This window comes from Myotis brandtii, unplaced genomic scaffold (assembly GCF_000412655.1).
Source record: "Myotis brandtii unplaced genomic scaffold, ASM41265v1 scaffold1841, whole genome shotgun sequence".
In the NCBI taxonomy this organism is placed as follows: domain Eukaryota; kingdom Metazoa; phylum Chordata; class Mammalia; order Chiroptera; family Vespertilionidae; genus Myotis; species Myotis brandtii.
The window spans coordinates 290,651-302,086 of record NW_005356841.1 but is presented as its reverse complement, the minus strand read 5'-3'; the positions used below and the strand labels follow the sequence as shown (position 1 = coordinate 302,086).

At 41.5% G+C, this 11,436-nt stretch overlaps 1 protein-coding gene across 1 annotated transcript in view; it reads right to left on the bottom strand.

Moving 5' to 3' along the window:
• Nucleotides 1-1,196: 1,196 nt before the first annotated feature.
• TESPA1 (thymocyte expressed, positive selection associated 1) overlaps nucleotides 1,197-11,436 on the bottom strand; it is a 42,128-nt gene continuing 31,888 nt past the window's right edge. The window contains exons 9-11 of the mRNA XM_005864014.2: nucleotides 10,086-10,891; nucleotides 8,885-8,981; nucleotides 1,197-1,832 (exon numbers count right to left, since the gene is read on the bottom strand). Coding sequence (XP_005864076.1) covers nucleotides 1,627-1,832; nucleotides 8,885-8,981; nucleotides 10,086-10,891 — 1,109 coding nt within the window. The 3' untranslated portion in view covers nucleotides 1,197-1,626. The remainder of the gene's footprint in view (nucleotides 1,833-8,884; nucleotides 8,982-10,085; nucleotides 10,892-11,436) is intronic.

The window sequence follows — 11,436 nt, the reverse complement described above, 5'->3', positions numbered from 1 at the left end:
TGCCCCCACCTCCAGAATGCTGCCCCCCTCCAGAATGCTGCCCCCACCTCCAGAATGCGGTCCCCACTCCCGCCAGACCACTCCTTAGGAGTATCTAATGGTAGCTTCTGGCGAAGCTGAATGTAGGGATTGCCTCGTTCCGCAGCCCCAGCCCATTAACTCCAGGCGATGGGGTCGAATGTGCTGTTAGTCTCTTAGGCTCTTTAGGTGACAAATCACAGGTCCTGTTCACTCTCATGACCAAGACGGCCTTAAGCGTCCCTCAGCTTGACTAAAGCGTGGACAGGCTTTTCCTGACGCTGGTCCTTGGCTTTAGAGAATTTTACTGTTAATTCTTTCTCTGTCCCTTTGAGATGTAAATGTCTCCCTGCCTCATTACGGTTTAACAACCCAGGAAAGGACCTGAGAATCCAGTCTCTGCGATGTAAACATCAGGAAGATAGTGTCCTATGTCTGTTTCTGTGGAAGGGTGGGAGCCTAGCTTCAGTGGTGGAGGCGGAAAGGCCCTGGCTCCAGATTGTAATACTACCTCCTGTCATGAAGATACCCGAAGTTTACCTTTCCTTTGGGTTAGGCCCATCACCGAACACAGATGGCTAAGGTTCCCCCATTCGAGCTCTTCAAAATGCACAGCCTGTTGTTTCCACCTAGCTAGGTATCCATATTTCATTTATGCTGGCAATAGTATCAGAATAAAATCAACCTCTGTCAGCTCGCTGTATTTAGTGTGATTTTTTTTTCTTTAACACTCATCATGGATGGATATGATTTCCCTCAAATTCCTATCTTCTGTTCTTTGCTGTTTTGCAACTTATTATGCAACCAAGTCATACATGACTGAAAATGTATGTATGTGTGTGTGTGTATGTGTGTGACCTCCCCCACTCTACTAAAATGTTCTTGGGGAGTAATGTATCTAAGATGTCTGCACCACATACTGCCTTACTGTAGAGCACTTGGTGCTCAAGCCCTGTTTGTTGAAAATGTTTTGTCAACGTTTTTCATCCAACAGAAACCATGACTGTTAGTTCTCCAAAAACATGGCAAGATTTGAAAATATTTTATTTGTATTGTTTTCTGCCAGCAGAAAATACTGTAAATTTTTTTTTTTTTTTTTTTTTGCAGTGGCCAAGAAGAGAGACTGAATTCCACTCATCTCTTCCTATGAAGATACACAGTTTGGGGTAGAGGGAGAAGCTGATTTTAAGGGGGAGGCTGTAGGTGGATCTCCTCAGATGCGGCCTCAAGAAGAAAAACAGGACTCCGGTGATGTGGAAGACATTCTGGAATTTAATGGAGAGCACATAAGAATGAGTAGAGGCTCAGAGGGACTTCCCTTGTGGGTTGCACCAAGGTTTCTGAGCATGGAAGTGGGATTTTTCCTTCCTCACTTAGCTTGAGCCCTTTGAGAGCATCCCAGTAGCAACTGTTGTCTCTCAAACTTCATCATCCTTAAATCCTCTAACTGTCCTATGCACTGTCAAAACTTTGGAGAAAATTAAGTCTTTGTCTAGTTTACCACTGTCCATATCATGTATTCTAATACCTACATAGTAGAGACATCTACACGCAGAGTAATGAAGACATGCCTAAGGTCTTTCTCTGTGCGTGCAGTTTATGACAGCATCAGGACGTAGATTCCAAGTCTCTCAGTCTGGTCTCCTTCCCTGTGTACCATGCTGCCTTTCTCCCACTGAGTTCAGGACTTTGTAAGGTCTGGGAGCAGGAGCTGGAGGTTGGAGGCAGTACCACCTCCTGCAAGAAGAGGTGGGAATTAGGCTCTTCTACGAAGCCACTGCTGTCAGAGCATGCACTGTGGTGGTGGAGAAAGCCTGCAATGCAAATGAAAAGGAAACACATCATGCATTTTTAAGATAATGTTGGGTATTGGTGCTAATAGAAACTTTCATATCCCACCTGGGAAATGCTTCTCACTACTATAAGTAATATTTAAAATTATTATCAGCAGCAGCAGCAGTCATGTGACTGGCTTTCTGCCCTTCTCACCATGAAGTGAGATATCTGGAATGTTCACCTCTTTTTATACTTATAAAAGTATGCCTATATTTTATTCTTATTCTTTTATATATATTGCTGAGCATTGCTGTAGAAAATTACAAAACCGTTGCTAACCCATGTTCTGCACCTTGAGCTGAGCCTCAACATTATTCACCTATTCAACTGTTAATACATGTTTCTATTCGTAAATATTTCTCATCCTTTCTCCATAGCGACACATCAAATCTTTACCATCTTCCTGAAATTCCCTGCATCACACTTTCAGTGATGACCCTACAGGCAAAAGAGAGAAACCAATAGGCAGAACTTTCTGGGCTTCTTCCCCAAGTGACCAATGTAACTGTATTCACACCTGTCCTTTTTCCTTTCCTCTAATCTCAGACAAAGATCTGCACCTCTAGTTCATGACTAACCGACTCCTCACCCCAAAGTGCTTTGGCTCTCAACTCAATCTAATTCTCCAGTGACCTCAGGTCATCCTTCCCCCTTCCCTCCTGAACCCTAGTCTCTCCCACCCTATTGATTCTTCCCCTTCAGCAAATATACACGTTTAAACCTTCCCCATCCTAAAACAAAACCAAACAAAACCAAAGACCAAAAGCAAAAAACACTTGTTAGAGTCCCTTGACCCCTTTACCTACCTTATTTACATAATTTCCTATTCACTTTCATTAATATTTTCAAGCCCTGTCACATAAATAAAAAGTCTTATCAAGTTTTCTAATCATTATTTAGTTGCATTCTCATTCCTAATGGATATTTTATGGCAGTCACTCAAGGAAAAAACCTGGAAATTTCTCTGTTTCTTTTCCTCACCTCCCATCTCCTAGGTTTAGCCACTGTATATATTAAAAATCTCACTCTTCTTCTCCCCTCTTGAATGATTTCCCTTCCTCCACTGGCTCCCTATTTCTGCCCATATCTCATATCTCTGCTAGATCTTTCCAAATAGAAATCTAATCATATAATTCCTTTGTAAAACTTTTAAGTGGTTCCCTAGACTGAATACAAATATTTAAAATAACATAGAAGACTTTGTTTCATAATCTGCTTTCTAGTCATCTTTCCTAGTCTTAATTTTTATCTTCTCCCATATAATCCATTTCTCCCACTAGGCACAAGGTATAGTTTCTGAAGATATGATTTTCCATTCCTGCCTTCCTTTGAACATGTTATCCCTCTAACTAGGATATCAATGTCCTGCTTCTTCTACTTCTTCCCACTACCTCTACTCATCTGTCCAGATTCACCTGGAAATGTCATCCTCTGGGAAGTTCATTTTTCTATGTCCCCATGTCAACTGATGAAGTTAAATCAAAGTAATTTTTGATTTTCCTGCCATGTCTTTCATGAAACTATGAGCTACAAGTATCTTGTGAGTGTTCCTGCTTAATCTATATAATACTCTTCTTGCCAGTGAATTTATAAGAACACAAGCAAAACCAGTGGTGACAAAGCTCAAAGGGACAGGGCAGATCCAAGCACAGGAAGTGAGGCTTGTTCTCACCCACAACCACAATCCAAACTCCTGTGTACTCAGGGCAGTGTGACTTCATGAAAAGAGCATTGATTCAGGAGTCAGGAGACCTGAATTCTAGTACTGATTCTGATATTAACTAACTACTGTAGTTACATGATCTCGCTTAGTCATTTTCTTCTCAAACAGTCTATGCAATTCTAAGACTTACAGGAGATAATACCTCTGAAAGTGCTGTATACTCACTAGAAGGTACTTTCTATCTGAAGGGCTGGGTAAGACAGTATGGATGGAGCCGGGGCCTCTGCTCTGCACACCTCCAAGAGCAGTGCTTACATTGCAGTCTATGTGAACGCTGACCTGAAGTGGCATGGCTCCACAGCCCTGGATGTAGCCTTGGTAAACCATTGGAAATGAATGACTCAGAAAATGAGCATTATGCAATGCAGAGGCAGCATCCTTCGGCCTTCCACCGCTCTAAAGAAGAATGGGCCGTACAGATAAAGGGAAGGTCAAGGAGGAGAAAAGACTCACCGAGGTGAAATGGCAAATACATATAAAAAATAAGCTTAATTTTCCCTGTTGTGAAAGAGGCTTCTTTCCCTCCCACATTTGTTCTTAAAGTGTATTTCTTTAGAAAATTTGTAAACTCTTTGTTTCTTTGAAATGTCTGTAAAACTTTTTAAAAGGCTAACTAAATCTCTTGCCACCTTTACAAACCAGAAATATCTTTCCCAAAGGAAGCCATTGCTTTGAAATGTAATCATCAAGGACATAGATGATTTCCTAGTCTTAATTTTTATCTTCTCCCATATAATCCATTTCTCCCACTAGGCACAAGGTATAGTTTCTGAAGATATGATTTTATATTCCTGTTGCCTTTGAACATGTTATCTCTCTAACTAGGATATCCATGTCCTGCTTCTTCTACTTCTTCCCACTACCTTTACTCATCTGTCCAGATTCACCTGGAAATGTCATCCTCTGGGAAGTTCATTTTTCTATGTCCCCACGTCATCTGATGAAGTTAAATCAAAGTAAACTTCTGATCTTCATGAGAGGGTAGGAGTCTAACTTAGGGGCTTGGTTCCAACTCACAAAACTATCTTCTACCATAAAGATAGGAGAACTTGCCAGCACCGGTTTGGCTCAGTGGATAGAGCCTGCAGACTGAAGGGTCCCAGGTTCGATTCCAGTCAAGGGCATGTACCTTGGTTGCAGGCACATCCCCGGTGGGACATGTGCAGGAGGCAGCTGATCAATGTTTCTCTTTCATTGATGTTTCTAGCTCTCTATCTCTCTACCTTCCGCTCTGTAAAAAATCAATAAAATGTATTTAAAAAAAAAAAGATAGGAGAACTTTTATTATTCCTTTGGATAAAGGCAATTAGCTAACACAGTTGGCCACCCCGGTTACCAGGTAAATGCCAGATGAACTATGTATGGTGCTGTTGAGTCCTCTGATAAGAGCACTAGTCATTGTTTATTTTGACATGTGTGTAATGGGTTGTATTTGTTTGGTTATTTGACAGGTCAGATTTCTTTCTGTCTTTACAACCTCGTTCGTGTATTGCCTGTGATGCACATCATGTTCTGGTTTAATGTTTATTTAAAAATAAAAACTGTTTTCTTTCTCTTATACCTTTTGGAGAGGTTTTCTGGGGTGGGAGAAGATTTTATCTTTGATTATATTTCCCCAATGGGCACAAAACAATCTTGGTAAGAATTATAATTGAGCTAGAAAAATAATTGTCACATTCTCACAATGTCCTCTCTCCCTCCCTTCTCCCTGTTCCCATCTCTCCTTGTACTTCATATCTAGTAGTTCCTCTTCAGAATTTATTTTGGCATAAAAATTAACTGTCCAGTGTCATTATTTTTTTTATTGTTTTTATTATCATATGGAGAAGCTTTACACCAAAGAGCAAGTCTGTAGTTACCGGGCCCACATAGGTTCCCCCAAGTACACACAGATAGCACTTAGAATAACCCCCTATAGGATTATGTCACACTAGTTATTCTTTATCCTATGCTCTGTACCAGCCCTCCCCCCCAAACCTTTCCTGTCTCTTCTCTCACTGCCACTAGAAGAGTTGACCATAACATGAAAACTCCCATCTCCATACATGATCACTTCACAAATAGAATATCTGTTGGCCTGTGCTACCTCAAATCTGGTAAAAGAAACAAACAATGAAAATTTAAAAACCTCCTTGGCCCTGCCTTTTATAAATGTGGTAAAGGTCACATGGTTTAAATTTCAGCAATAGGGCACCAATAAAAGGGCTATGAATTGGAAAATTCTGAGCATGGTGCAAATGATGGGGAATAATGAGGGCCATCCTTTTCCAGGAACTTCGAGGAAGAGTAAGACTTCTCTGGTAGAGACTAAATGATAGAGTGGGAGGGAAGAAAGCTGATAACTGGGGACCAGATCCTTTTTTAACAGAAAAGGCACCCTTATACTAATTACAGAAGAAAAAAAGGAATTCTATCTTATAAATGAAGAAACCTTGAGATTTTGGGCGGTAAGCTCTATAGAGCCGGATTTGAACTGGTATTTGCCTCTTTAAGTGAGTGTCTTTGTGCAATGAGAACTACAAACTGGACACAGTGGCTGGTTGGGTGCTGCTGCCACTTCCTACCCATGTTCACACCCTCCCATGCCTGATAATCAGTAGTAGATTAACTTCTGGGACTGAATACAGAGATCCTGGGTGATAATTCATCTCTTGGAAATAATTACAGACCCTGGAAGAGGCAGAGTGGGGTTGTTTTTTAGTAGATCCAGGACTGTGCCACCTATCTCTGCCTTTGATGGTGGTAAGTGAATTTCTCCCTTCCATATTTCTCACACAGTCTTTAATGTTGGCAGTACTGAGCTGTTTTCATGGTTATCATCCCTTTCCTATGATCTCTTAAGGATGATTGAGGGAGATACTTCATAGCTTTGAGAAAAGACGATTAAGAAAACTCACAGAGCATTGGAAAGATTTGAAAACCACTGTGGTCCCTGTCTCAGCCAAAGACTGTGTCAGTGAAGGGATTTCTCATTTTTCTAGAGAGGCATAAAAGGAAAATCTGCAAAATCACTTCCTCGTTTTTCTGAGAGACTAAGTGCATTTAATGTCTAAAGTTACACTGTTTTATTGACTCTGATAAGCCATCATTTGTAAGATTTATAATTATTTTATATTTCACTAAGGAGGCAAAAACAGTAGACAATTAAATAGGCTGATAGTGGCAATTATTAAGACCCATTCCACTTGAGAGATTAAAATGTGGAAAAGGTATGCCTTAGAATAAGTGAAATACAGCATTTCTAACTGCAATCTCTTTTGCTGTAATGAAATCACATCACCATGGCAGATAATGGAATCTAGTAACTTATGTGAAATGTGTAACTTCTAGAAATACTTCCTCCCTGGCATAACTATATAGATCCTGCATGTGGCCTGCTTTGCGGGACATTTTCTTGTGCAAGGCTGACATCTGCTGGATAAGTGGCACTTGAGCCAAGCTCTGTACAGCTGTCCCCTGCTATCTGTGGTTTCAGTTACCCATGGTTAACAGTGGCCTGAAAATATTAAATGAAAAATTCCAGAAATAAAAAATTCAGAAATTTTAAATTGTACGCTATTCTGAATAGTGCGATGAAGTCCCTCACTGTCTGCTCCATCCCACTTGGGACATGAAACATCCCTTTGTTCAAAGTCTCCACACTTTAAACGTTCCCTGCCCATCAATCACTCAGTTATCACATTAGCTGTCAGGGTATCACAAGCCATTCTTATTTTACTTAATAATGCCACATTCCCACAACTTTATTACAGTATATTGTTGCAATTGTTCCATTTTATTAGTAGTTGTTATTAATCTCTTACTGTGCTTAATTTATAAATTAAACTTTATCATAGGTATATATTATCAGAAAAACATAGTACATATAACATTCAGTACTATCTATGGTTTCAGGCATCCACGGGGGGTCTTGGAACATATCCCTCATGGATAAGGGGGGATTACAGTGTGTGTGTGTGTGTGTGTGTGTGATTCTCCTATTTCATAGGACAAAACTAAAGTGATTTCTGCAAGAACTAATATGAGGTATGTCATTTGACTCCATGTCTTAAAATTTTTTCAACTGTATATAACATATTGCTGCCTCCTGATATTTACCTCTTTTGTGAGTCACTAATCTCTATACCTGGAGATGAAGGTAATGGGTAAGAGAGAAAGAAGAGCCATTAGGGCTCCAAGCCACAGATTATTAGAATTAAAAGAGAATTGTAGAGATCCTTGTGATTATGGACTAATAACACTGAAATTTTGGAGTTTTAACAAAAATGCTAGGAAGTGCAGTAAATAGTTCTAAGATATGCACAATGAAGGGAACTCTAAGCTAGATGAATCCTTATTCATTTACTTAATTCAAGAAAGGTTTCAATTCCTGCTATCTTGGAATAGTCATTATCCCCGATGCCATCTTCTCTGTGGTCCTGAGATATAGGTGGTAAAAACTATAGAAGATTAAGTTTCACCTAGTTTAAACAATAAATCTTTTGCCCAAATGTTCAAATGTATAGGGGATGCCTCTGAAAGAGTTAATATTCAAAACTCACATCACGAGGAAAGACATTTTAGTGGCAATAACAACGTATGTGAGATTCGACATCAGACCCTTGTTGCAGAAAGAAGCTCAGAGCCTAAGTGAACAAAGCTGTGAGATATACTGAGGAGTCTTCCCTAAGTCCTATGATGTGGGCTGATTAAGAAGTAGCTAAAAATGTAGGTGCTGGCATGTAAATCTCCATGATCGTTCCTCACCTGTTACAAAACTCCTACAATGCTTTTCAAACTCCGATGTGCAAAAGAATCACTCCGGATCTTGATATAATGGTGATTCATCAGGTAGGGACTGGGATTCCAAATTTCTAACAAAATTCCAAGTGATGTTAATGCTGCTGGCCTGCAGACTACATTTTTAATATTAAGGTTATGTAGGATTTTCCCCAGAACAGCAGCATCAGCCTTACCTGGGAAGTTGTTAGAAATGCATATTTTCAGGCCCTGTATAGACCTATTTAATCGGAAACTCTGGGAATTGGGGCCCAGCCATTAGTATTTTAGCAAATCCTCTGGATGATTCTAATGCTAATGTCTGAGAATCACGGATCTAGAGAAGTATTTATCTACCCATAATAGAATTGCCCTAGGAGCTTAAAAACAAAATATCAGCCACTGGTTTCCATGCCATCCCAATTAAATCAGGATTTCAGGATGTGGGACTCTTCATTGTGAGTATTAAAAAAATATTCCCACGTAATTATGATATGCAGCCAGGATGGAGAATGAGAGAGAGAGAGAGAGAGAGAGAGACTGACTTACTTCTTGAGTCTTTGCCAACAAAAGGATGGTAGAGGTGAGGGGGTGTGCTTCTGCTGGCCCAGTATGTCTCCTTGTCGTCCTCACTGTTGCTTTGCACCTGTAACCAAGATCCCAGCCGAACTAGTCAGAGCCACTGGTGGGGAAAGGTGCAGGATGTCAGGCAGCTGTAGGGGAAGGAGGCTTGAGAGACTTGGTCTCTTCTCCTTTGGCAAAAGCCTGGTAGTGAGGAAGGCAGGAGCTGAGGTTGCGCTCTACATTCAGTGAGAGGTGACATACATGCAAATGATATTTTGAATCGTCACAACTTCTCGTTGTGGCAAAGACTTGAGAGCTTTGCCAAGAAACCCTTGTATTTGGTGGCAGAACTATAGACCTAGACAAGATGAGTCCTGAGTTTTTGAGAGTCCATGGAGTAAAGAATTGGCAGACCTAGAGGATGTGCTCACCTGGATCCTAAACTACCCCTTCTAGACCATACACCAGTTATCCGGAATCTCAAATATACTGCTCAAATGGCCCAAGCCTGCTTCAGTGAACTGCACTGGTTGTACCTGGTATCTGTCCTCTCATGAGCCATCTCCTTATTAGTATATGCACTCCTGGGCCTGAGTGATGGCCAATGGATGGCTATTTGTGGGGATAAGGGGTATGAGGCATTTGGATTTGCAGGCTGGGATGTTCACACACTTGTGTATGAAATCCCTGATGGTTCAGAACAGATGTTGGCATGGGAGGAGAAGAGGACAGGCCAGGGGCTGGAAAGTGGCTCTGCCCACACTGTCATGTTCTCGTATAGAAGTCCTAAGAGTCTGAGAATTTTAGATTTGAACCCGGACTTCCAGGTCTTTATGGTTACATATTTGTAAAGGTAGAAGATAAAATATTTTATTTAATAGTGTTTAGCTTAGTGTATGACTGACCTCTGCTCTTGTGTGGATCCCACAAGGGTGCTTGATGAGAAACTTCAGGAAGCTCAGATAAGATGAGGAATGAGAAAAGCAGTTCTGGAAACCTGAATGCTCTTAAGAAACTGGGCCTATTTCTTTTCCTCTTTCTATGTTAACTAATTCCCAAAGGTCTCAGAGTGTAATTCAAGAATTGGTATATCTGATAAGGACAGGGAGCCTGGATTTCCTTTACCCAGGGTCAAGAATTCAGAGCCTTTCTCTGCTAGGCTCTTCCCCATCTCCAATCTACTCACCTCCTCCAAGTCAAAAGTGTCCTGCTGCTGATGGGTTAGAGATCGGCGCAGTTCTGGCCTCTCTTGGCTCTGCTTCCATTTCTGTTGGACGATGGACAGATCCAATGAGTTAACCTTCCTGACAGTGGGATTCTTCTGAAACAGGCTCTTCCTTGCTCTGCTCTTCCTTTTCCAGAAAGTCTCATCCTTGACAAAGTGGACTTCCTTATTGGTGGCCTGTAGACCCCACAACTCTCTCTTTACCTGTGCAGGATCTGTCCTCCACTGTAGATTTTCTCTGGGCAGAGAATGTGTGCAATAGGGTATCTTGGGGTTGGAATGCAGAGTTTGCAGTGGTTCGCACACTGTGGACATCCCCTGCTGTGTTTCCTCTTTAGGGCAGAGGACACATGAACAAGAAGTAGGCAGCATTGTACCCCTGATGGGGGGCACAGGACCTTCCTGTGAGCCTGGTCCAAACTCAGGGTCTTGCTGAAGAATGAGCTTCTCTCCTCTCACTCTGTCCATCACTTCCCACACCACTTGGTCCAAACTGTTCCTTTTGGAGGTATTGTGGGGTGGTGATAACTGAACGCGGGGGCATGTATATAGGCACATTTTGGAGATGGCTTTCCGGAGGCGATCTCTGGGTGAGTGAGGTTCAGGTTCTGGGGCCAGAATCTTGATGGATGGCACATCAGTTGGGTTGCAATTCCAGAACATGTGGGGTGGTGTGAACTTTTGGACAGGTGTCTTAGACACATAGGAGTAGAGACAGAAGAAGGCATCAGCAGTGACAGCCAGTGTTTGCACTTGCTTAAATCTGCCTGGGTACAAGGGTTGAAAACAGTGAGTCTGGGAGGCTATCAGCAAATTATTTCTTAAATTTCTCCCTTCAATAGCCTTCCTAAACCTAAAATCCAGAAAGAAGGTATCAATTTCCCCACTAACATTTCTCCTATTTAGAGTTTTGACACTCAAATGCCCCTTTCTTGGCTTTTTTGAATTTTCTTTAATTTTTATTGAATTTATTGGGGTGACATCCTATCTAATAAAAGAGAAACATGGTAATTAGCCATACATCCGCTACTCTTCCCATTGGCTAATCAGGGCGATATGAAAATTAACTGCCAGCCAAGATGGCGGCTGCAGCCATGCACTGAACCAAACAGGGAGGCTTGCTTTCTCCAGTGACTGGCGGACTCCAACGTTACCCGCCTGACTTGCCGGCCTCTCAGCTGCAACTCTAAGCAACTATGTTGCAAATATAGAAGCTAAACAAAACCCCAGAAACCTGCTTTAGTCAGCTGGGCTTCAGCCAGCCGGACCGCAACATTGTATCAAATACAGAAGGTAAACAAAGGCCAGAAAC